The sequence below is a fragment of the Amphiura filiformis genome, chromosome 17, assembly GCF_039555335.1.
Source record: "Amphiura filiformis chromosome 17, Afil_fr2py, whole genome shotgun sequence".
NCBI lineage: Eukaryota > Metazoa > Echinodermata > Ophiuroidea > Amphilepidida > Amphiuridae > Amphiura > Amphiura filiformis.
This window is the reverse complement of record NC_092644.1, coordinates 47,030,606-47,057,342: the sequence shown is the minus strand read 5'-3', so window position 1 is coordinate 47,057,342 and position 26,737 is coordinate 47,030,606. Positions and strand designations below refer to the sequence as shown.

Below are 26,737 nucleotides of genomic sequence, written 5' to 3'. Positions count from 1 at the left end.
ACATGAAGCGAAATAGTGGTCAGCAAGGTTGTTCAAAACCTTGCTTTTTTTGGTAATAATTATAGTTAATGTACTTTCAAACAATATTTAAAATCTTCTGACATAAGGTATGTTAAATCTGTTTGCAGCATTGATATGGTATGGGAATACCATGTGCTCCCATACAACATCTCCGCTTCACCCAATGGTTAATAATATGTGACGTGTCATGTCAAAAGGAGACAACAGGAAAACGGCATTGTGGAGCAAAATATCTCTATATTTAAGATATGTAAAAACCTCAAAATTGATAACCAGCCCAAAAGTGTCTCCTTTTGACATGACACGTCTAATATCAGCTACTAATACAGTATTTTGCCAAAGTATGCAGCCATAAATGTTACTTGTTTGTCATTGCTTACAATGAGCACACACAATATTATCAGGTTGTCAGCAATGGGGCAGTAAGCTTATAAGTCAATGATTAAAAAACACATTGCCTAAGGTGAGAGGCGTTCTCGGAGGAATTCATCAACGGTATCCGTGTTCCATTTGTCAATGCTGAGGGTTTCTTGGAGCTGGTTGTTATGATCCATGAATTTGAGGATTGGGTCAGCACCTCGAATGTACTGCAAATGGAAAGAAAACAAAATGGAAGCAATTAACTGGTGAGCCATGACTTACTAAAATGTTGAATTCCACCTTTTGCCATCTTGTGGGTATAAATCAAGCAAAGTTCTATTATCGTGCATTGGTTCAGCATTTTGCATTTGTGTGTGAAGGATTGAATGCTGAAAGCACCAAAAAAAAAGCCTGTACCTACAAGATAGCAGATATGTGATGTCACATCAGTGGCGCATGCAGCACATTGAAAGGGGGGGGGGGGGGCCAGGTTGTTCAGTTCCCCTGAATAGAGTCTGATTAGGAGCAAATTTTGATGTTTTTAACGTTTTCCCCCGAATGACCAACAAAAGTGGGGACAACGACCCCCGCCCCCCCCCCCCCTTTGCGCACGCCACTGTGTCACATCAATTATCTGTATGTGCAATAATCATGAGCCCTGGGGACTGAAAGAGGGTGCAAGCAATTTTTGTGGCAAGCCGAGAAGGAGGGCACACATTGCTTTTCAAATAAAACGCTCTAAAAAGGCTTAGGAAAACAGTATGGAAATGCTTACATATGAAAATTTTACCCAGGGGGTTTGGTTTATAATTATTGCACTGCCTCTTAAAATACATGTATTTTGGTACCTAACATATTTGAAAAACCATAAAATATATGTACCTAACATTTATTAAGCATGGGTTGAAAGTAGATATTTTTTGTGATAAATATATGTTAAGGTGGGTCAGAGGAAGTATGACCTAGTGGTGTTTACATATATTGAGACAAATAAATCTGACACACAAGAGGAATTGTATGGGTTCTGTAAGTGAGATCCCAAAGCTTGATATAAGGGGTGTCATTTTCCCCAAGTACTTTGCTGGTAACAGGATCAAATTCTAATCCTGTCACATCCGGCATATGTGACCTGCCACCACAAAATGAGCGTGAAGTTGCAGGTTGGTGGTTTTTAAACACCTTGGCTATTGCATTGGTGGTGTTTGTTTCCCTTTTGAATGGCCCATTGTGCCCCATTCACAAATACTTTTGGCTTGAACAGGTGTGCAGCAAACACAGAAATCACCTCAGTCAGCCAGGATGTCTCGAAACTACCAACTTGCAACTTAAACTCATTTCGTTCTAGCAGGTCATATATAGACATGCATACAAGGGTGGATCGTCAGCATGCTTATGATGCAATTATGATTGCAAAAGCAATGATGTCACAACTAGCTGAGTATAGGTATACAAACTTACTTAATTGAAAATGACATTTTCAAATGCACCAACTTGCAAATGAAAAGCATTAAGTTTCTAACCAGCAACTTTAAAATATGGCCTGTAATTTTGTTCAATGTTGCACTTGGGTATTTTTTTCACCGCAGTTTTCATTTGCAATATTTTATGTGTTAGATTTCTTACCTTGACCTTCAAATTCTTGAAGTTTGCAGCTCTATTGTCACTACCCTTCACAAAGGCTGAAATGAAAAACAACAACATTACATTATCATCAAATATTGTGCACAATGAATGAACACTCTTCTCTTAAAGTTTGTTCGGCTTATATAAGGCGGAAAAATAAGACTCATAACACTGTGTATTGATATAGAATGGCATGCACGCATTTGGGCACAATGCTTACGCTAGTTGTGCATTGCGTAATGCGTGACTGGCACTTATGTGAATTTACGCGAAGGTGTGTTGGGACTTTATTGACGCACACAGTAACAAAAGCCGAATAATTTCTGCCTTATATAAGACGAACAAACTTTAGAGATCCCACTTAGGGAGTGTTTTAACTCTAGATATGAGGCAGTCTGAGTCCACATAAAAGTGACTCAGTTTCATTGATTTTTTGTTCCCACTGAGCTATAAATATACCAGCCGTTGATGTAGTGTCAGTCCTCTTACCCAGATGTCTCCAATTCTTCCAATCTCTATGTAATACTGCTGGCTGCACTGCCATGCCATTATACCATCAGTGATGGATTATATATATTACCAATTTATCAAAATTAAAAGGCAAAAAGAAAATATCGAATTGTGAAATTATAATATTTAGATCAATGTTTTCAGACAATTCATGAATTGGACACAATAGAGATCAGTGTAAACAATGGAAGTTGAAAGGTTGTGACATGATAACTAACATATTTCCGGTGAAAGTGGACCAAGTCAACATATGATGTGTAAACACGTTCTCACTAAACAGTTTGGTATCACATCCTAGGTCCAAGATTACCTCAATGAGATGGCCTTAATGTTAATTCCTGGAAATAGGATTGAGATCACTTATTTCCAGTGATTCCAACGCAGCGCCTTAGGCGCACAATTGGGCTACTTGGCGATCACTTGCCGCTACTCAAAAAAGCATGCAGCTACTTGCCTAAAATTGGGCTACTTTTGTCAGTCTCAGGCCGCGGCAGTAATTTGATGTATTTTCCTTTCAATTTAGCCGATTTATAAAGGTTTTGAGTCTTTGAAGCTCTAAATTGAAATTACAATGGGTTTTGTGACCATTTATTGATCGGTCAGTAACTTCCCAGTAAGTACCGAAAGTTTTAATGTCAAGTGCTTTTCCGCCCAATTGGGTGTTTTGCGTTTTAAATTCGGGTAAATCCGCCCAAAATATCTGGTATTGGGCGCTTTTTTGGAAGCTTAAAAATTGGGCTACCTGAGAATCCTTTACCGCGGCCTGGCGAGTTGATGCGCCGCGTCTTAACGCTGAAAAGTTTTGGCAACACTGATCACATCCTAGGACCAAGACTACCTCAATGAGATGGTCTCAATGATACATCCTGGAAATAGGATTGAGATCACTTATTTCATGTTCTTACTATAGGTAGCGGACTTGATGGATGGAGTTCATATCCTGATACCAAACGGCATAGTGAGAAAGCACCTACAGTACCACTCAAAAAACAGTCATGAAGCCTGAAATAGCGTTTCAAATAGAGCTGGTCATTTGACTATGTAGTTTTTCTGGGGATATAAAACTGTGTGTATTTAAAATTTCATGTGAAACTACTTTTCTTCCCCTCAAACAATGGTGGCTTTTCATGTATATTCAATGTATCAATTTAATCCAACTTAAAATGTCACAACACCTGCAAAGATAGGCATTCATGATAAGGTGCTGAATTCAACATACATGTATTTTAAAGTTCAAAACAAGTTAAATCCAAGAGAATAATCTTAGGTTTGAGCTCCTTTCCAAGACTAAGAGAGTGATTAATCAAGCTCCATGATTTTATAGCAATGAGGGTCTGGCAGTAGTACTTGAAGATTTGGTGTTGCCTCATAATATTTGGTATGTGGTCCACACAGAGTTAACTTAGCACAGAGTTAACTTACATTAATGAATGTTTTGAAAGTATTTTTTGTGGGACATGACAGCACAGAGTTAATTTTGACCTTTCATATTGAAGATACATTTTTTTGGTGTTTTGGGGGAAAAATCCACATCTTCAATACGAAAGGTCAAAATTTTCAATTGAACACTGGCTTTTCATCAAAACTACATATCATTATATTTATAAAGTTTACTTTGAGGACTGTTAAATATCAAAAATATAAAAATGAAAATTATTTTATATCATCAGGACATTCTTTATATTCAGAATGCAATTCGATATGCCTGATGTGCTCTTTAAACGTTCATACCCCACCCCTTAACTTTTCATGAATTAACTTTGTACCTACTAACATACTTTACCTTGGATTTGTGGATACCTCCCCAATTTTCATCCGCACACCTCTAAGACAGCCTTAGGGTACTGAAAACAAAACAAGCATACAATATGGTGTAAATTTAATTTGCTGTGTTGAGCTTACTTGAAAAGTTACTTAGACGACTATAATTATTGCTATATGCTTTGAATATTGAATAATAAAATTCAGAAAATCAGCTTTTTAAAATCATAACCAAAAAAGGTGGAAATGAAACTGGGCTTTTCAGGTACGTATAGCAGTCAACATTATTAGGTAAATTTTCACGTGAAAATTTTCTGGACACGTGACCAATGCGTGTCAATGTGAGTGTAACCTCGAGCCTGATCTCTGACCCCCGGCGGTGACCTCGCTATTCAAGTCTTAGTAATTTTGAATTGGCATAGTATTTTTGACCGCAATTTTGATAGAAATTTGTGCATTGCAAATTTATTGAATATTATGTTATCTTAATTTCTTCCAAAACATAATTTCAATAATCTTGCAATATTATTAACTTGCGACAAGTAACTTATTTTGCATCAAAGGAGGAATTCTTCCTATTCAAATACATTGGAAGAACACCGCTGTGCTCGGGGTCACATTCCATAATGCTAATATGTCTGCGCCCATGGGTGTCACGTGTCCAGAAAATTCTTCCCGTGAAAATTTACCTATTAATTCTGACTGTATAGAGGAATCCAACAAGCCAAGGAATAATAATAAACAAAGATTTAATATAGCGCTCTAGATGCAACAAAGCCTCAAGGCGCTTTACAGAGAAAACATGCAAAACCTAAAACTACCAATAATAACTAACTGCAACATGTGAAAAAATAGAAAGCAATTAAATATATAGGCAGATGATGGTCAGAATTCATTCGGCCACTACTGGGGTCCATCCGCACCATACTATTGTGTGACTGCCCAATTTGAATAAAAATTGCTTAAAAATCAATTGTATTGTGTTGTAAACTTGCATCTACTTTTGTTTTTGTGTAACACAAGTGAAGGAATGCAGTTTAAAATCCCCACCAAGCCTACATTACTTTACATTTCAGGTGAGATGGACTCGTCAATATCTGCCATTGAGGTGTATCGAATGTGTGCATTTTCAGGCGTGTTGGTATAACCTTGGGTTGCAGTTTTCAGAAAACTGCAACACTTTTCCAAAAATGTGGAAAAAAGTAGATTTTTTCAATGTTGGACAAATAATCAAAAATGTGTATATTTTTGGATTTTTTTGAGAAATGGATAATCTCTAAGTACTTCACTGAACAGTTTCATCTGTAGGATTGGTTTGGTTATCAAAGTAAATTTAGGTAAACAAATCCAGTAAACTACTCACGTCTTTAGCTTTCGCCATCTCGGATGATGGCTTTCTCAAAAGTGACTTGGTTCACTGCTTCTCCCGCGGAAAGCGGCTGTAGCCTCATTCCCAGAGTGTGATGGTACAAGCAGTGAGTCATATAGTGCGATTGTGGCAAACCTATACATGGAATGGCTAGAACAGCAAGCTATTGCCACGGCACCACTCGATTGTGCAACAAAATACTGGTGCTGTTACGTGGATGACGTGCTTGAGGTCATCAAAAAGGACACCACAGAGAAACTAACTGAACATCTAAACAAGGTGGACGAAGCGGGAATATTAAATTCACGTATGAGGAGGAGAAGGATTGTAGCATACCGTTCCTTGACACATTAGTGGTCCGTAAACAAGATGGCAGCATAAAGCTTCTCATATACAGAAAGAAAACCCACACGGATCAATATTTGAACTTTGACTCCCAACATCCCCTACATCAGAAACTCGGTGTCATTCGTACACTGTTTGACAGAATGGATAGCATAGTGACAGAGGAGGAAGATAAAAAGGAAGAAGAAAAGAAGATCAGAACCGTGCTTCAAAACTGTGGCTATCCAAGGTGGGCAATGGACCGTGTTAAGCAGCAAATGTCAACAAGTAAGATCAAGAGTAACAGTTCAAAGAAGAGCACCGATGATAACCCGTCAAAGGGTATGGTAGTTTTACCTTACGTTGCAGGCCTCTCAGAGAAGCTCAAGCGCATCTTTTGGAAGCACAAAATCGCAACAGCCATGAAACCTCATAACACTATTAAGAGCCTATTAGTGCACCCTAAAGACAAGAGAGAAACCAACCAGATGTGCGAGGTGGTCTATAACATCGACTGCAAGGGTTGTGAAAAATCATACAGGGAGAGCGTTTGGCACACGGTTGAAAGAGCACCAGAAAGATGCCGAGAAAGCGGAAAACAAGAAGTACACCCGCGCAAGATGGAAAGAATCTACCACAGAATTCAACAAATCAGCAATTACGGACCATGTCGCTGCCGACAACCATGTTATAGATTGAGAGGGAGCTACAATACTTGACAAGGAAGCAAATCAGTTCAAAAGAAAAGTCAGGGAGGCCATATGGATCAGGAGAAAGGGGGCCGCCACCATGAACCGGGACATAGGCTTATACACTCTAGATCACGTATATGACTCACTGCTTGTACCATCACACTCTGGGAATGAGGCTACAGCTGCTTTCCGCGGGAGAAGCAGTGAACCAAGTCACTTTTGAGAAAGCCATCATCCGAGATGGCGAAAGCTAAAGACGCAAGTAGTTTACTGGATTTGTTTACCTAAATTTTCTTTGATAAGTACTTGATGAACAAAATATGTGTGTGTTCACTAGTCTCAGTATCATATTACGCATGTAACATTAAACTCACACGCATGCATACAAGCCCAGTTTGTCACTATGCTTGCAGCACAACCACAAAAAAGCACTGATGACGTCAGGGCCGTAGCAAGGTTGAAAAATGTGGGGCAGCCATCACAAATGTGGGCGGCTAAATTACAAATATATGCCCAAATTGAAATAAAGATATAAAGAAAAACATAACGAATTTCTCAAAAAGTGGGGCGGCCATGGCATCCCTGGCCGCCCCGCTTGCTACGGCCCTGGATGACGTCATTAATATTGAACTTGAGGCGGATGTCGATGCTTCTGCCAGGAAAAAAGACCACTCACCTTAACAGACTCTACATCGCTATCTTGTTGACAGCATTGCTGACATTTTTCTTGAATGGGTTGTAAATGAAAGTCACCAAGACCTGCACAAGAACTACATAGGAGATCCGATGTGAAGCCGTAGTCAGCACACACTTCTGTTGCTAGCTGTTCAACCTGGGCAAAGCACTTCCCTATCTGTTAAATGAATAACAAAAACCCAACAAAATCCATAAATACAGGGGTATATGTAACGGGGTAGTAGGAGAAAAGGTGGGCAGAATGAAAATGTTAAATCAGCTCTTTCTGGACCCTTATTCTCTGTTGAACCTGAGAAAACAAATAACCCAGATCACAATAAATCATAACACTGGCTTAATTGGCCTGTTTTAATGTAATATTTTACCTGGGGTGGGGGCACTTACAACAAATGACCATATGGGTATGTTCCCTCTGAAATACCCATTTTTTGACTGCACTCAGTTCCACACAAGAGCCCTAAATTTTAAAAAAGATTGCCGAAAGATTTTGGTAATTTCAACTATTGAAAACACTTTATTGTTCTCCTCTCCTCCTTTCATTTCTAGATTTTCCAGGCAATTTTCTACCACAAAACCATGAAAGATGGTTTGACCATCCACAGCTCCAAAAGACCCTAGACATGATCAGCTCCCAAAAGCCACCATCTCCAATTCCTGGTGAAACATACCCACCAAAAGATTGCTAATGTGCCCCAAGGTGAATTTCAGGAGCAGATTATCCAACTTTACAAAAAGAAACATTTAAGGAAATTAAGATTTAAAGATCCATTTGCAATTAATTCACACACAAAAAAACATGTTGCAGTGTGCAAATATTCCACGGTTGTTGTTTTTTGTAAAAGGATGCCAGATTGCTGTATACAGGGCTGTCAACTTTTTGGAATTGCTTGGCGTGAGACAGAGGCGTACCGGGATTTGCCGACTCCAAACGTTCATTTTGAACCACGATTATTTGAGCCACGGCGCTCGAGAATGTGAAAAGCGGGGGGACTAGGCGTGAGACCGTGAGAAAGTGACCCAATGCGTGAGACTCACGGCCAATGCCTGAGAGTTGACAGCCCTGTGTATACCAACAATGTAACATGCAGGCAGCAATTACGGTAAAAAAGCTATGTAACATTCACAAAACTGCATGCCCATGCCAAGATGATGAAGTAATGCCGCCCTCACTGGAAACTCATTCAACACAATGTTCCCTGGACTGATCTTAATATGTGACACGATCTGGTCCATGGGGGCCAAAGGAGGCATTTTTGAAAATTGAGTTCCTGTAATTATTACATTATTCATACAATAGGCCATCATTTACTGAAAACACCAGGCCTAGCATACTTGGTTCTAAAGTTTTTTGATGTATTTTATTGTTTTTTGACTCCATATTTTTACCTTTATCTCAGTTTCAAATTTGCCGCCTTAGGCCCCATGGACCAGATCGTGTCACATATGTTACCGGTTTGTTAATTTGTTTACATCAACTTGGGACTTTAAAACACTCTGTGGTATCAGAACTTTGTGGCTAAAGGGTTTGCGTTTAGTTTGTGGCTGATGATCTCAACAGCCTATGATTGTAGACTGTGTGTGTAACTAGGGCCAGTGGTGTAGCATGGGCATTATCTTGTGGGCACCGTCCATGATTGGGGGGCATCGGGTCTGATGGGAAACAAGCTGTTTTTTTGGCAATTTTCCTTCATTTATTTTCTTTTAACTTTTCGTGATCCTAGCATCCTCTTTTTATGACATTTTTCAGTAGATATCCACGAAAAAAGCTTATTTCCAAAATTTCAGTTGATTCCGATTTTTGCGTTTTGCGAGTTATGCATGATTATGTGTATTACACTGCTCCATAGACAATGTGTTGTAATTTCGTTCTGGTGCACCAGAACGAAATTCAAATTTCACTGGTATCTTTGCTAAGCGAATTAATCTGCAAGAAATATTTTGCACATAAACATTATGTAGCCAGAGGTTTCCAGTGATATAAAAATCTCAACTTTTTTGAGAAAAGTGGGGGATGAGGCTGTGGATCACGAAATGCCCTTTTAATTTACAAATATCTGTAACACAGATTTGATAATTAAAATGCCTGCCAAAAAGGACAACCCTGATGACAACAAAATAAATGTTTTTCCCCAACCCCTAAGATTTCACCACACCCTAAAGAAAATCCTGGTACAGCCACTACATACTGTAAAAGTAGATATTTTCGTGAGGTTTTTATTTTCGCGAATTTCGCGAGTGGATATAAAATCGCGAAAATAAAAACTCGCAAAAATAACCTTTCGCATTAGGCTTCTATTGTATCAATATCAAAACCGCAAAATTTAATTCTCGCACAATTGACAAAATCTTCAAAAGATTTCGCGAAAATATCTTCTCGCGAAAATATTGACTTTTACAGTAGCAACTATGGAAAGATTCAGATGTTTGGCTTGACCTATCAGTCTTTGACTTTAATCATACATTTTGTCGGGCATTTTGTATCAGCTACAATCAAAGCAAAATAGTTGACACTCTTTGACACACAGTGTCAACACCCTGTATTATAAATATTTTTTCCATAAAGCTCCATTCTCCTTTGAAATCAATATTCCATTATTGACACAGATAAAGAAAGTTTACATATATGCATTGTGTTATAGGACTTGCACCTGGAACTTAACGGAATGGGCTAAACGTGTTCATTTATACCTATAAAGTATAATTGTAATTCTCAAAATTAAATATATCACAATTTTTACTTTGGATTTCAAAATCTTTACTTATAAAATGCAGTAAAAGATATCCACAGCAAGCTGCAAAGCCCCGCTAATTAGTGTATTGCTTTTTGAGTTAGTGTACTGGAAACAAAACCCTGGTTTTACCTGAAAACAAATCGATTTTTCTTGTAATAAAAACATCATATGGGGTACTAGAGCATGCACAAATCGTAATAATGTGTACAAAAAAATTGTGTAGAATATAGAAACTCTGTGGTATCTCATATGATAGTCATGGTATGCTTAGCCTGAGTCGCTCGGCCTATCTCGAACAAAATCGCCATGAGTAGCTGTTGAAAAACAAGAGGATTCGCTGTACTATCACAGCAATTTTTGACACGAAGATATAGGGATGATGACGATGTGTGACAATATATGTTGGAACTCTTCATTGCTCTGAGAATTCAGTGATATTATAGTACACTGTATAACTATGTTTGATGAGAAGTACACACTTTCTACATTCCCTCCACCATCCCCCTCTGCCAATGTTGGGGGGGACTAGAGAGCCCGATGTCAAAATTGTTTTCATCAACATTGCATTCTTGTGGGCCGATCATTCCTGTGTAACAATCAGACCAGCATTTCATGTCTTTGCGTATGTGATACAGTGTACCTGTGTCTTCGCGTTTACATGAAAGATTCTAAAATATGTGGTTATGTGCATATTAGTTTCACCTGTCACACTTCATGGAATGATCACCCCTCATTTTAATGGGTGATATTGGGACTTAACCTTTATTTGATATACTGTATTCTACCCAATTAGTGCCCCGGACACTTAAGGGATATAGAATGGCGTTTATGGCGTTTCGACAGTATTTTTGTGGGACATGAGAGCACCTCAGGCGTATCGAATTGCATTCTGAATCTGAAGCATGTCTTTCTGATATCAAATAATTTTCATTTTTGAAATTCACGATATAATACAAATTTTATGACAAATTATTAAAATTCGATATTTTTCAAATTTTTGATATATAACAGTCCTCGAAATAAATTATATTGAAGATATGGATTTTTTCCCAAAAAGACCTATTTTTTTGTTGGTGTTTTGGGAAAAAAATCCATATCTTCAATACGAAAGGTCAAAATTTTCAATTGATCGTCGGCTTTTCATCCCATCTACATACACTTTAAGTATAAATCATCAGATTTATAACGTTTACTTCAAGTACTGTTAAATATCAAAAATATCAATTTTTAATGATTTGCCATAAAATGTGTATTATTATTGCGAATTTCAAAAAATCAAAATTATTTGATATCAGAAGGACATTCTTCAGTATTCAGAATGCAATTCGATATGTCTGATGTGCTCTAATATCCCACAATAAATACTGTCCAAACGTTCATACCCCTTCCCTTAAATGAAGTCAAAATTCATAATTTAAAAACACTGTTTTTGAAGTCAAAATCATAATAATCCAAATAAATAAAAGATATGTTAATTTCAATTTAGACATAATGACAGAAGTTTTATTACAGGTGGAATGAAAAAAAAGGAGGGGGTGTGCTTAGACAAAAACAGACTTGAAAAATCCATGAAGGTGCTTATAAGCCATATTATAACATTTGCTGTTGAGGACGCCCTCACTGATTTTTAAAATTCATTGTTTCACACGATTATATTGTACTTTATTAAACCAATATACCCTGCAAAAATCAAGACTCTAGGTGCTGTAGTTTGGTCAAAATCCAAGATTTTGAATAAAGCGCCAGAACCGGCGTCTTATTATTACGATGGACTTATTAGTCGAATGCATACACGATGTTCATAACACACAGTACGTACACGGCGTGCGGGACAGTGATCTACACAACAAAGGGTCGTACCATAACATGACTGATGGAGTGGTGCGTATTAGTCCCAAACAAAAATGTTTGGTAGACTCATAACCGGTGCGATCTTACCTTTCCGATGTTGATTAAGATACTTCTTGCATCGATCCCGAGATGCGGAAAAACCAATAGTCATTTTGTCCCACATAAATGAATAAATAACAAAAACCCCGATCCCCGAGTGGACTCACCCATTCGGTGACGTCGCACTACGATAATCATCCCTTATCCGACTTGGGCAGCCCCTACTCGCCAAACTTGTAGAGGCGGCGGGGTCGGATAATCAACATCGGAAAGGTAAGATCGCACCGGTTATGAGTCTACCAAACATTTTTGTTTGGGACTAGACTCAGTACACCGGTCGATCTTACCGTTTCCGATGTTGATTAAGATACTTCTTGCATCAACATCTGAAAGATCGATCTAGCAAGTAACCGACCGAGTCCACCAACACCTGGACCAGCCACCGTGCCAGAGTCTGTTTAGCGGCTGGACCGTGCGGTTCTGCGTGGGTGATAAATAAGCGGTCATGAGCCCCTCTTAAGGTTTGTGTTCGGCCAAGGTAGTGCTGTAGCGCCCTCACCGGGCACCACAACCTGTCTTCGGCTATTGACGAACCCTGCCCAATACTGGGTAGGAAGAGGGGCGAGTGTCGGAATGTACTTCGCTCATTTTTTGCAAGGAAATCCGGGCGAAGAAACAGCGTCGCTCCGTTGTTAGTAAATACGGAGGCTGACTTCGAGACTGCGTGCAACTCCGAGCAGCGCCGTCCCGAAGCCAACGCCAGAAGAAAGGCCGCCTTAAGAGTGGCGTATTTAAGGGTCGCTTTTGACAGGGGCTCAAAGGGGACCATAATATACTCCAAGACTGTGTTGAGGTCCCATGGAGGGACCACCTTCCTTTCGGCGGCGCTCGTTGAACATACCGTCGAGAAGAAGACTTAGGGACCCATCTGAATTGATAGTCGACCCGTCTTCAAATCCCGATGAATCGAGAGAATGGCTGACTTGTAGTTGGCTATCGTTGCCTGCTGAAGTCCTGACCTGAACTTTTCTGTCAGAAAATCTGCCACTAGAGGCACAGGGGCTCTAGTGGGAGATGTATTCTCTCATCGCACCATGCGTAGTAGGGAGCCAAGCGCTGACTATCGTCACGGAGGGTAGACTCTCGTCTACCCCTGGCGATGAGAGAAGCAGCTTCTGATGAAAAGCCTCCCTCCGCCGCAGACGTTCACTGATAAGGGCCATGCAGCTAACTGCAGGTGCTCTAGTGGTAGACTTGGTACCTCTCCTCCGGGCATCCGGAGTAGATCTGGTAACTCGGGGAGTACTGGCGGCTGTGCCGCTAGTAGATCCACCATCGGTCGAAACCACAGGTGTTTCGGCCAGAACGGTGCTATCAGAATGACGTTGCAATCCTCCCTCCCGATCTTGGTCACCACCCTTGCGAGCAGTGAGATCGGGGAAAGCGTAAGCAGTCATTCCTCCCAGTCTACGGACAGAGCGTCCACGGCGAATGCCTGTGGGTCTGCGACCCTCGAGCAGTACACCGGCAGCTGATGATTTCGATGAGATGCGAACAAATCTATCGAGGGTGGTACATCACCTCGAAGATCGTCTGGGCGACCTGCGGAGCAAGGGACCATTCTGTAGGTCCCGACACCTTTCCTCGTGACAGATCGTCCGCGAGGATGTTGGTGACTCCCGCTATGTGCATCGCTCTCAACGTAATCTGCCTGGCCTTGCACCACCCTATCAGGCGTAGTGCGTGCAGGCACAACCGTGGTGACCTGGTGCCCCCTTGTCTGTTGAGGTAGGCCACCACGGTTATGTTGTCCGTTTGGACAACGATATGAGATCCCACGATCACCTTCTCGAAGTGCTGGAGAGTTCTCTCCACTGCCCAAAGTTCGAGAAGGTTGATATGGAACTCCGTCTCCGTGGCCGACCATAGGCCGAGACTGAGTCCCGTGGATGTGGCCCCCAGCCCAGCTTTGACGCGTCGGTCGTCACTACGTGACGCACCGCTGGTGCAGGAAACCTGACACCTTGAGTCAAATTGGGCTGATGGGTCCACCACCAGAGTTCCTCTCGCGCGATCTCCGACATCGAACCGCGAGGATATTGGGTGACGACTGGGCCTGTAAAAGGCTAGAAGGTGTAGTTGTATAGGCCTCATGTGAAAGCGGCAGTGCGGTGCGAGGTCTACCATACTGGCCATAAGGCCCAAAACCTTCATCCATGCCACAGCGGGTGCCCCTCTGACTCGGCCAAGAGTCGGGCACACCTCGCCATGTTCGTCACCCTCTCGGGTGAGGGCGCGATCCCTCTTTGAGGTTGATCTGGGCCCCTAAGAATAGTGGTGTCTCAATGTCGGGACCAAATTGGATTTCTTGGCGTTGATCAGAAATCCCAGGTCCGCACCGTCACGGACTACTAACTCCACGAGACACTGTGTCTCCAGTGGGGTGCGTCCGTAAATGAACCAATCGTCCAGGTAGCAACACATGTTGACTCCCCTGCGCTTCAGATGCGCTGCCACCGCCCTGACCAGGAGTGTAAACACTCTGGGGAGGTGGACAAGCCGAATGGCAGGCATCGAAACTGGTAAGTTTGACCCTGTACCTTGAAGCGTAGAAACCTCTGATCTTGAGGTGCGATCGGAACATGCAGATATGCGTCCGAGAGATCTAGCGATGCCGCCCACATACCCTTGATGGGGCAGGCTAGCACCGAAGCGAGAGTCTCCATTCTGAACCTCTTGGGCCTGATGAACTCGTTCAAAGCGGCTTGAGGTTCAGAATGAACCCTCCAATCGCCGGTCTTCTTTGGAGCCAGAAAAAGTGCTCCAAAACCCCTTGGTGAAAGGGGTGAGACCGGGACAATCGCTTGCTTCGTGAGAAGCTGAGTGACCTCTGACAGTAGTGCCCGGCGCTGGGGGCCGTCTGGCGGCACTACCGTGGACCTCTGAATCGTGCAGGCGCACGAGGGGTGGCTGGTAAATTCCAGCCTGTAACCCCCACTGACCACTGACAATACCCAGGCGCCCGGTGAGATGGCATGCCATCTCTGGGCGTAATGCAATAAGCGGCCGCCCACAGGGGAATCCCCTGTGGGAAGTCCAAGGCCTGCCGGCATGGACTGTCGACCGCCATGCCCTCAGGACCGATCTGGTTTGCCACCCTTAGAAGAACGGCTCTTCTTAGGGGCTTGCCATCTGATCCAGCACTACTCTTGCGCTTCCCAGATTTTTTGGGAGGTGCTGGAGTAGCCTCGGCTCGGGTGTAGTCTGTGGTGCGCGTCCTGCTGAAGCCGGAGCTGGCGCTGAAGAACGCTTAGAAGACTTCTTCTTCGCCTTACTGCCCTTCCCCTTGGTCAGGGCAGCCTCTGACTTCTTCAGAGTGCTCTCATTGGTGGCCTTCTTTGCCCGGTCCTCCACCGTAGCGCAAAAGGCCTGTCCAAAGAGTAGCCCCTGTCCCACCGAGTCTGACTTCTTCATTGCTTCAGCAAAGTCGGAGCCGTAAGTTGACTGGAGGGACAGACAGGCATTCTCCGGCGGCGAGATGACATCCTATGGGCTAGGCCCATAGAACTCTCGTTGAGGTTAGCTGTTAGCACCGCTAACAGATTAACCTCGCGGAAGAGTTCGGCGTTGCCCGTGGTCGATTCGCTACCTTCCTACCGAGGTGCTCGGCAAGCGTGGTAGCGACGCTAGAGACTCTGATAAGCGGCGTGCTCGCTTATCGATGAGCTTTAGCTCCTCCTCCCACTGGGGGAGAGCGACCCGTGCGCCTTGGCGCTAGCGGCAGGCGCTTGGCAACGTCTGGATCCATGTCAGGGACCCTGAGGTAGGTTTCGTAGTCCTCCTGCGAAACACGCAGTGGAAGCGTGCAAGCACGCGGCGTCGAAGCTCCAGCGAGCCTGACAGCCCTACGAAACCTACCCTTGAGGTCCGCCGGGAATGCAAGTGCGGGCGACCCTTGTGTGGACGCGCTAGCTGGGCATCCTACTGAAAAGATGCCCTGGTCCTCCTGAACGGACTCCTCCTGAGAGAAAGCCAGGCCCAAACCTTGGGCCACACGGCTCATCACCTCAGCGGTGTCCGCAGGCAGACCATTGCTAGCGAGTTCCTCACGGGAAGCGGGGAAGGATACCTGAAGCTAGCTGCACAGCCTCATCAGACTGTGAGTCGCTACTGGTTTCATCTTCCGACTCCTTTCCCTCGCCTTCAGACTCTGACTCACTCTCTGATGAGGAAGAGATCTGACGACGGGCATCTGAAGGTGGACAGGGAGGTGTCGCCACCGTGTGGCTAGCCAACTGAACACCAGCAGAAGAGGGAGTACTCCGCCAGACCCGAGATGCTAGCTATAGCACCCGGGATCCGCGACGCTCTCGCTGCTGTCGCCCTAGCCATAGCAGCGCGCGGCCTACCCTGAGCTGTATCAGGGTTAGCCACTCGCCGCCCAGCCTGGGTAACAGCTGGTGGTACTGCTTGCCCAACGCTAGGCGGCACTTGCCACGGTGCTAGACCGTGGAAGAAACCACCCTGCGGCGGATACCACGGGGCATACCCTGTCGGTAGCTGACCCTGAAAGGATCCGCCACCAGGCAACCCCATGGCACGGCAGTACCAGTACCGCCTCCCCCTGTTGCCACAGAGACTGTGGTAACCAGGACGAGTACTGCGGTACCTGCGTGGTTGTAGCGTAGGTGCCCGGTAGGGCTCCGGCTGCGTACCACTGTACCCATGCCTCACAGCGTTCCCCGCTAGAGGATCAAGCCGTGTGTATGGGTACCCGCTATACTGGCTGTCCCTTGGCTAAAAGGAGCTTGCCTAGTATCACGGGTAGCTGAGCGTGTATACCCTCGATCAGTCACCTCGCTACCTGAATAGGCAGTATCAATCAATGGAGCCATGCTCCGCTGAATAGATAGTGATCGATCATAAGAGGGTAATTGACCCATTGACTGTAATGGATCACCCACGCTCTGCTGGCTCTCGAGGACATAAGTGGGTTGTTGATCAGCCAGGCTGTTCAAACTACCTACCCTAACCTCTTGAGCCTCGCCCAAGGTCGCTGTGTGTGGCGGACCACTCACGGCAGCAGCTATGGGCGGCGTGCATAGTGGCTACCACTGAAGTCGAGCCGTAGCTCGCCTCGGTAGCTGCCACCGTTTGCACTTGGGTCGCTGTCCCGTGAGAGACTGCGAGCCCAGCCCCGGTGTCGCCGCTAGCCAGTCCCGGAGGACAGCCGGCAGCCATTCCAAGGCCCAGGGCATCACTCGGCGGTCCCGCCATGGAACGCTGCCGTGTGACAACCCCAGTTGGTTCTGCTAAGACTACACCCGAGCGTTAGCCCGGTATCGTCTCTGCTAAACCCATGCACGTTTTCATTCGACCCTTGCGAGGCGAAAGCGTGCTGCGTGCCGTGGATCAACCCAGGCAAGCCGGGTTCCACTGGCACGCTGCGTGCTACAGACCGGCCGAGGCAAGCCCGGAGGTCCGTGTGCACGCTGTATGCTAGGATTCAACCAAGGCAAGCCGGGTACCCTTGGCATACTGTCCGTCGCCCGGCTACTTCGCTGGTGCTAGACCGCTCGTTCGCCAGCAATAGACGGGTGTCCACCTGCAAGAAACTCGCTAGAGATCTCACTGGTAGACTGGTACTCGCCTGTTAGGGCAAGTACCGCCCTGCTGCCTGCTACTAGCTTAGGCGTTAAGTCAGTGCTTTCGCTGGCTGCTAGGCCTTCGGGCTCGCTAGCAGTCCCGGAGGGTCCGCCTGCTTGCCCGGGACCGGAGCCCCAGAGGTTACCTTAGCGTGGCCCTTGCCGGCCGCGCTAGTACCTACCAAATCAATCTTACCTGTAGGCTTCTGTTTCTTAGTCTTCGTCTTCTGTCTGTGTCGAAGACCCAAACGAGCGCTACTTTCTAAATCCTCGAAGTGGATGTCCGATAAGCCTATGCAAAAGGAAGCACACTTATTTGATTTAGAGCAATCCCTGTGGGTGTAGCAGAGTGGATGCGGGTCCCACTCTGCCACAAGGGAAGGGCATGATTGACAAGGCCTGGACATTGTAGTAATCGGGGAGCGTACAGCACTACCCCCCCGAACACAAGCTCAAGCCCAATAAACAGACCCACACGCACAGTGGCTGTCGCTGATGTAGTGGTATGATATAAAAATATATGTACAAAGGGATGAAAAACTGAAAACCTTTTGGTATAGATTTGTCAGGCTGGTCCTTCGAAACCCACCGAACTCTTAGCAGTAACTCGTCATCAGACGCGTACTGAAAGATATAACGATAGAGCACACCATAAACATAGCGATAATCACTCACCATACATGTATACACAGTACTGTACAAACATCTATTGTAACTTACTAGTCTGCTATAGTTGTTTTACGTGAGAACAAAAATAAAATGGCGTCCTAAGGCGGCCATTTTGAAAGCGTGTGTTCCGTTATCTGAACGGAAACACTCATACAAGCTAAGTTTTGGATCGTTTTTGTCACTTTTCTAGCCGAAAAATGTCGTCAAAACTATCTCCCTAGCGTACTATACTGGTTGGTTTTTACCTCAGGTGTAACAAACAAACTGTATATCTCGTCCTTTGGTTCGTAATGATACTTAGCGTTGGTAAAGAAAAATCCACACGTCTATCTCATCTAGAAACCAAGGAGGATAAGGGATGATTATCGTGTGTGACGTCACCGAATGGGTGAGTCCACTCGGGGATCGGGGTTTTTGTTATTTATTCATTTATGTGGGACAAAATGACTATTGGTTTTTTCCGCATCTCGGGATCGATGCAAGAAGTATCTTAATCAACATCGGAAACGGTAAGATCGACCGGTGTACTGAGTCTGGCGACATTAAATTCCAATTTTCTTTGCTTTGCCGTAGTTGTTCGGCTCAAATATAAAAGGGGATATATCTGACATTCTATTACCCCCACGACCCATTATTCAAAATAGCGCACTGTGATTTGTTGAAACGCGTCACGTGACAGACCATTAATTAGCGATAAAGTGTCAAGGGCAACAAACTTTATGTTCTTCTATCATCACAGCGCACAGCAGAGCGCACAGCACACGTGCTTATGTAGGGGAGAATGGAATGTCAGGGGTGTCTTATTGTATGTGCATACCTGCTTATAGGGGGGAATGGAATGTTAGGTTGTGTTATTGGAATGTGCATACGCTTTGGCTACGCGTATATGCGCTCCACCTTGAGGTAAACAACTTGAAATATTTGGGCAAAAAATTTGATATAAATTTGCTCTTTAAATCACACTATTTTGTGGTAATAGAATAGAAATAAAGGGTGCAGCATTATCCTTTACGCATAAATAATGTGTCCTCGGCAGTAAAAGCGTTTAAATAATGGGTTGGCTGCGTCTCACCCATTATTTACGTTTTTACTGCCTCGACACATTATTTTCGTAAAGGATCATGCATTACCCTTTATTTCTTAAAACTAACATTTTATGGCAAAGAAATGCTAATCTATTTTGTATGATAATGTTATAATATGGCTTTAAGCGAGAGGAGGGGTGTTAATTAGGTTGAATACAGTAACAGTATTTTCATCAAAAAAAAAAAAAAAAAAAGAAAACAAACAAACAATAAACTTCCTGAGGCAAATTGAGCTTCATTTATAATTATTATTAAAATGATATCCTACTCAAGTTACAATAAATGTACAGCATAGATCTGGTTTTGAAAAACTGTGGCATTTTTCAACAGGAAATAAGCAAATTATAATAAAATGTTATCAGTTTGTCATTGAGCATTTATTAAAGGAATAAATAGGAAAAGTGATCCTGCCCCGGAATTGAACCCAGAACATCTGGTAATCGAGACCAGTGCCATAACCACTTGGCCACAGGAGCTTCATGATTAGGCCTGAACTAAGAACCCTAGTGCCATTTGACAATTGATGTTTTTTATTCCAAGCAATTAGAGAAACAATTTGCAGTATATTACAGCACAATAAAACAAAACTTACATTCTGGCCCCATTACGACCTTTGACCACTTTTGGGACCCATAGGGGCATAAAAAAAACGGAACCAATTCTAGTTTTATCATTTGAGGTGTAAGGATGCCAAAAATCACTGGTTCCACTAATGTAGCAAGACAAAATGCTAAATCAAATATCACCACATAGCAACCTGTACTGTTTTCCTATAAGGCCACCTTAATTAAATCCTGAGTCTCAAAGCTTGGGAGAAATTGAAAGTCTATGCTGAATGCATTTTTTATTAATTTTTTATTATTATTTTTATGTGTCACAGGCTTTGGGACAAGCTTTTTGTCCAGAAAGCATCCAATGTCTGTTGTAAATGTTGGAATAGTAGACAAAGTTCTACAAAATAATTCTTCTCCATGTTGAAACTTCAAACGTGTTGAAAACTTGAAATTAAATACGGTTTGAGTTTTATTTTCACCTTTTTACTTTAAAAAAAAGACATAAATCAAATTGATTTCTTGATTTTCAAAGATTTTACCAATGTGTGTGGCAGCTTTGAGACTCCAGATTTAATTCAGATGGCCTTATACAAATGTGATTAAGCTTGATTACAAAATTTACATTAATCTGTAAGGCTTCAAGTTCTCATTAACATGAATTTGTAGTACTATGTTTAGAGCAATTGTTTACATTCTTGTGTTTTCAAATAATAATGATCGATCTGCAAAGGCTTTTTATATAATTTACACTTAAATTCTGAATCAGTATGAATTTGCCCATGCTGCTTCAGATTATCTATTCGTGTAAAGCCCTTGTTGCATTCTTTGCAATGATAAGGCCTCTCCTTGCTGTGAGTAAGTTCATGTCGCTTCAGACAACCGCTACGTATAAAAACTTTGTTGCATTCTTTGCAATGATAAGGCCTCTCTTTGCTGTGAGTAAGTTCATGTTGCTTCAGATGATTTCTTTGTTTAAAGCCCTTGTTGCATTCTTTGCAATGATAAGGCCTCTCTTTGCTGTGAGTAAGTTCATGTAGCTTCAGATGTTTTCTCTGTTTAAAGCCCTTGTTGCATTCTTTGCAATGATAAGGCCTCTCTTTGCTGTGAGTAAGTTCATGTAGCTTCAGATGTTTTCTCTGTTTAAAGCCCTTGTTGCATTCTTTGCAATGATAAGGCCTCTCTTTGCCGTGAGAGAGTTCATGTTTGTTCCTGCTATTAGACTGTGCGAAACCTTTATTGCATAATTTACACTTGTAGGGTTTCTCATTGCTATGGATTCTCTCATGTAGTTTCAAATCACTTTTAAGTTTAAAGCCCTTGTTGCATTCTTTGCAATGATAAGGCCTCTCCTTGCTGTGAGTAAGTTCATGTTGCTTCAGACAACCGCACGTGTAAAAACTTTGTTGCATTCTTTGCAATGATAATTAGGCCTCTCTTTGCTGTGAGTAAGTTCATGTTGCTTCAGATAACTTTTAAGTTTAAAGCCCTTGTTGCATTCTGTGCAATGATAAGGCCTCTCTTTGCTGTGAGTAAGTTCATGTTGTTTTAAATTGGAAGAGCTTGGAAAGGCTTTATCACAGAGTCCACATTTGTATGGCTTCTTTTTACTGTGGATTCTTTCATGTACTTCCAAACTACTTGGAGTTATAAAACCTTTACTGCAGTATTCACATCGATAAGGCTTCTCTTCAATGTGGTAACGTTCATGAATTTTCAAATAATCTGATGATTTGAAACCTTTCTTGCAATATCGACAAAGGTTCAGTTTTTCCTTATGAATGTATTGATGTTCTCTCAAATTACCTTTGCATCTAAAGCCTTTATTACAATGTTGACATTTATAAGGCTTCAATTTCCTACAGCTTTCTTTTATTTCACTAAAACGACTCAAATGAGTCCAAGAATCGGGCTTCTTGTCATACCAATAAGGTGTAATCCACTTCTCATGGCGCTGTAGATGAATCAGATATCGATGGTTGTCATAAAATGTTCTATGGCAATATTTACACAAGAGAGGCTGTAAGTAGTGCATGTTTTATGCTCTCCTCATGAAAGCCATGTTGTGAACTGGGGATGAAACAGAGAAAAACAAATATTGTAAAAAGGGTTTAACTGAATTTTCACCTTAGACTAGACTGTGTGCAACCTTTCCTGCATATTTTACACTTTCTAAGGTTTCATAATGGTATGGATTAGCTCATGTTGCTTCAAGTGACCTTTCTCGATAAAGCTTGTTGCATTCTTTGCAACAATAAGTCTTCTCTTTACTGTGGGAACGCCCGTGGGAACGTTCATGTGTTTTGAAAAAAAAAGATTTATCGGAGTGTTCACATTCGTATGCTGTCTCCTTACTGAGGCATGCTTTTGTAATGCTTCTTTGCCATGTGATACCGTTCATGAATTTTCAAGGAGATCGATTTAGAGTAACCTTTATTGCAGTACTGACATTGGTATTACTTCTTCCCCAGGGGCTTCTTCCTGGGTTTCTCATGCCTACGTTCATGCATGTACCTGGAATTATACAGTGTGAAACCTTTATTACACACTTTACACTTGTAAGACTTTTCATTTGTATGAATTTGCTCATGTATCTTCAGATAATTTCTCTTTTTAAAGCCTTTGTTGCATATTTTGCAATGATACCTCTCTTTGCTGTGAGTATATTCATGTTGCTTCAGATAATCTTTATGTTTAAAGCCCTTGTTGCATTCTTTGCAACGATAAGGCCTCTCCTTGCTATGAGTAAGTTCATGTTGCTTCAGTGTGTATCTAAGTTTAAAGCCTTTGTTGCATTCTTTGCAATGAAAAGGCCTTTCCTTACTGTGAGTAAGTTCATGTTGCTTCAATTTGTATCTAAGTTTAAAGCCCTTGTTGCATTCTTTGCAATGAAAAGGCCTTTCCTTACTGTGAGTAAGTTCATGTTGCTTCAATTTGTATCTAAGTTTAAAGCCCTTGTTGCATTCTTTGCAATGAAAAGGCCTCTCCTTGCTATGAGTAAGTTCATGTTGCTTCAGTGTGTATCTAAGTTTAAAGCCCTTGTTGCATTCTTTGCAATGAAAAGGCCTTTCCTTACTGTGAGTAAGTTCATGTTGCTTCAATTTGTATCTAAGTTTAAAGCCCTTGTTGCATTCTTTGCAATGAAAAGGCCTTTCCTTGCTGTGAGTAAGTTCATGTTGCTTCAATTTGTATCCTAAGTTTAAAGCCCTTGTTGCATTCTTTGCAACGATAAGGCCTCTCCTTGCTATGAGTAAGTTCATGTTGCTTCAGTGTGTATCTAAGTTTAAAGCCCTTGTTGCATTCTTTGCAATGAAAAGGCCTTTCCTTACTGTGAGTAAGTTCATGTTGCTTCAATTTGTATCTAAGTTTAAAGCCCTTGTTGCATTCTTTGCAATGAAAAGGCCTTTCCTTGCTGTGAGTAAGTTCATGTTGCTTCAGATCACCTCTAACTTTAAAGCCCTTATTGCATTCTTTGCAATGATGAGGCCTTTCTTTGCTGTGAGTATATTCATGTCGCTTCAGACTACTTTTAGCTGTAAAGCCCTTGTTGCATTCTTTACAATGATAAGGCTTCTCTTTGCTATGCAAACGCTTATAATGTGTTTTCAAATAATAACGAACTACAAAGCCCTTGTTGCATTCTGTGCACTGATAAGGCTTCTCTTGGCTGTGAATAAGTTCATGTCGCTTCAGATTACCTTTAGCTGTAAAGTCCTTGTTGCATTCTTTACAATGATAAGGCTTATCCTTGCTGTGAATATTAAGTTCATGTCTTTTCAAATTAGAAGAACTTGTAAAGGCTTTATCACAGAGTCCACATTTGTATGGCTTTTCCGTACTGTGGTTTCTTTCATGTCTATCAAAGTCACTTTGTGTTATACATGTAAAATGTTTCTTACAGTATTGACATTGATAAGGCTTCTTATTGTTATAAAGTACTTGTTCCTTGAAGTGACTCTGATGAATCCAAAGATAAGGTTTCTTGTCATACCAATAAGGTGTAATCCACTTCTCATGGCGCCATAGATGAATCAGATATCGATGGTTGTCAAAAAATGTTCTATGGCAATATTTACACAAGAGAGGCTGTATGTAGTGCATGTTTTGTGCTCGCCTCATGAAAGCCATGTTGTGAACTGGGGATGAAACAGAGAAAAGCCAATACTGTAAGAAAAGTGAATGTATAATGAACTTCTATACTAAAAATTTTAATCAAATGAGTTAATGAACACAGCTTCCAACAGTGTGATGATTCTCCTTATACACTGTGTGATGATTGAATAACTGTGTGCGTAAATCCAACCATGCCAAATTAACTCACTCATGATTGGTTAGTATTTTCATTATTGTATCCATGGCCGTGCTTTCGCGAATACGCGACATAATTATGATCACAGTCGGATCGCTTAGAGCTTTTTATTTATTTATAACATTAGGCCGAAGCCAGGTTAATCCCAATAGTGCTCAGAGGCTACTAAATTCAAGGGATGCCATCCGGATATGACGGGACAGGGATATGGAAAGAAGTCAGATTTTAGAAGCAGGAGGAAAACCGGAGCACCCGGATAAAAACCTGAGAGGACGATCATGGATCGGCAACCAAACTCACATGTGACGCCGTGGGGAATTGAACCCCGGCCACAGTGGTGAGAAGCGAGTGAGTAGACCACTACACTAACACGCCCTCCCTAAAGAAGTCCATGTTCATTCATTAGCAGCTGTGTTCATTCAACTGGAATTTTTACTATCTGATGTTAAGATTGTATAAAACAGCGTTTTGGAATTAATCAAATGCTGCATCTGGAGCCACCAGACTTCATCAGGAATAATAGACAAAGGGATAGGCATCCTAGGTTACATAACCAAACCGGAAGATGTAGCCTAGGCCTAGACAATAGGCACCATATTGCAGGAGGGTTAGAGCTCATAGAGGAAACGTTAAAGGTTAGTAGATTTAGGTCACCCAGGCACATCACTAATATGTTTCACAAGTTGTAATACTGACAGGTAAAAATATTGATTTCTTAAAATTCTTGATTTTTAATTAGGGATCAAATCAAAACTCGACCGCCGGTTGCCCGCCGGTTCCGGGCGGTTCCGTCCGGTTGGCAGAGGTCATTGGTATATGAATATTCAAGAATGCATGAGTAGCAACCGCCGGTTAGTTTAAGCACATAACCGGAGAGATTAACAAAATTTCGATACATGTTTATTTCGCGATCACAATAGCGCATACTTGAAATTTCACGGTCACAATAGTGCATACTTGAAAGTACTACACAGTGATCGATTTTTCTTAGGCCTGTGTCTATTGGCTTATCATCAAAGCAAATTAATTTTTGAAATGATTTCGTGTTTATGGTTAAAATTGTTTGAATATGTCACCATTGTTTAGATCAGTTAATTTCAGTTCAGAACAGTGTTTCAATGATTTCTATAGGTTAAGTAATTTTGAAGTTGTGAATTTATAATTTTGTGAATCACATAGGCCTGTATTAGTTCAAATCTGCCTCCAGAAGACATGATGCGTGCATAAATCTCAAAAAATCCCCAGTTGAAGTGATATTGATGGACTCATTTGCTTTGTACTTCAACAGGGGATTTCTTTTGTGATTTATGCCAAAAAATGCAACTTCAATGCTAAAATGACCAAATTGAGGACAATCATGTCCTAAAATCGTGCCAAAGGAAGATGCATATATACTAAATTTGAAAAGAAACCACTTGAAATCACTCCACTCACTCACTTGATGATACCAACCGGCCATATGAACCAGGGTGTGACGACTGACCTCATTACTGTGTATATTTTACAACCGGACGGAACCGCCCGGAACCGGCGGGCAACCGGCGGTCGAGTTTTGATTTGATCCCTTACTAAATAAGTATATTACTTAACAAACCATTCTTTGGTGAATCTATGCAATATGACGGTAATTTTTGAAACATCTATGAATCAATCTTAAACATCTTCATGATATTATTTTTTTTGCGCATGGTCAAAGCAGGCTCTTACGCTATCCACAGACTATCCGGTGGAAATTTCAAAGCAACGATCATGCGTTAATATTTACAAAATGGCGACTGATAATAAACAGCTAGGTGTTGTCTTGATGGCCCAGTCCCATGCATGAGATATAGTTAATGTGAAGTCCCCCTTTCTTTAATTTATATCTCATGCATGGGACCGGGCCATCAAGACAAAACATAGCCACCTATCACATGACCAGCCCAGCGGGTCAGTTGCCTGATGGAAGTCTGGTAGTTCCAGAAACAATAATGTCGCGAAGTTGCAAAAAAATAAATGTTCCAGTATTTGTTTAAATTTCAAAACTACTGGATGACTAAGAACATTTCACTCAATTGAATTAGACATTTCTGATTTGAAGGCTTAGTATTAAACACAAGTTATTTCATGCATGTTGCAAAGCCTTGGCATACTTCGAGGCTTCTCTGTTGTGAGTTAGTTCATGCCTTATCAAGGAATCCATACATACATAAACCCTTTGTTGTACACTTTGCATCTGTAAGGTTTCTCTTTGCTGTGGTGGGTATATGTTCATGCCTTTTCAGCGAACCAGCTTGCATAAAACATGTGTTTGAATGTTACAGGTCTTTTCTTTGGTGTGGGTCCTATGAAATTCCAATTGACTTTTCGATATGAAGTCTTTATTGCAGCATTCACATCGGTATGTGAAATCGTTCATGATTCTTCCAAGAGTTCAAAATATTTTACTTTTTTTACTGACTCCAGTAAAATGCTTCTTTCTGGATTTCTCATGATTATATTACATTCATGTGTGTTCCTG

At 42.0% G+C, this 26,737-nt stretch overlaps 2 protein-coding genes across 2 annotated transcripts in view; both read right to left on the bottom strand.

The window, feature by feature from the left end:
• Window positions 1-335: 335 nt before the first annotated feature.
• The window catches only part of LOC140137883 (selenoprotein F-like), a 54,261-nt gene continuing 27,859 nt past the window's right edge, over window positions 336-26,737 (bottom strand). The window contains exons 2-5 of the mRNA XM_072159687.1: window positions 7,337-7,513; window positions 4,298-4,358; window positions 2,005-2,060; window positions 336-608 (exon numbers count right to left, since the gene is read on the bottom strand). Of these exons, the coding sequence (XP_072015788.1) occupies window positions 480-608; window positions 2,005-2,060; window positions 4,298-4,358; window positions 7,337-7,513 (423 nt within the window). The 3' untranslated portion in view covers window positions 336-479. The remainder of the gene's footprint in view (window positions 609-2,004; window positions 2,061-4,297; window positions 4,359-7,336; window positions 7,514-26,737) is intronic.
• Window positions 22,976-25,800, bottom strand: LOC140137882 (uncharacterized). The gene has a single exon (XM_072159686.1). It carries the CDS (start codon window positions 24,054-24,056, stop codon window positions 23,100-23,102), a length of 957 nt encoding a protein of 318 aa, XP_072015787.1. The 5' UTR covers window positions 24,057-25,800; the 3' UTR covers window positions 22,976-23,099.

Bases quoted from the DNA above. Each gene is read 5' to 3' on its own strand.
- LOC140137882 (XM_072159686.1), bottom strand. From the start codon at position 24,056: ATGGCTTTCATGAGGCGAGCACAAAACATGCACTACATACAGCCTCTC.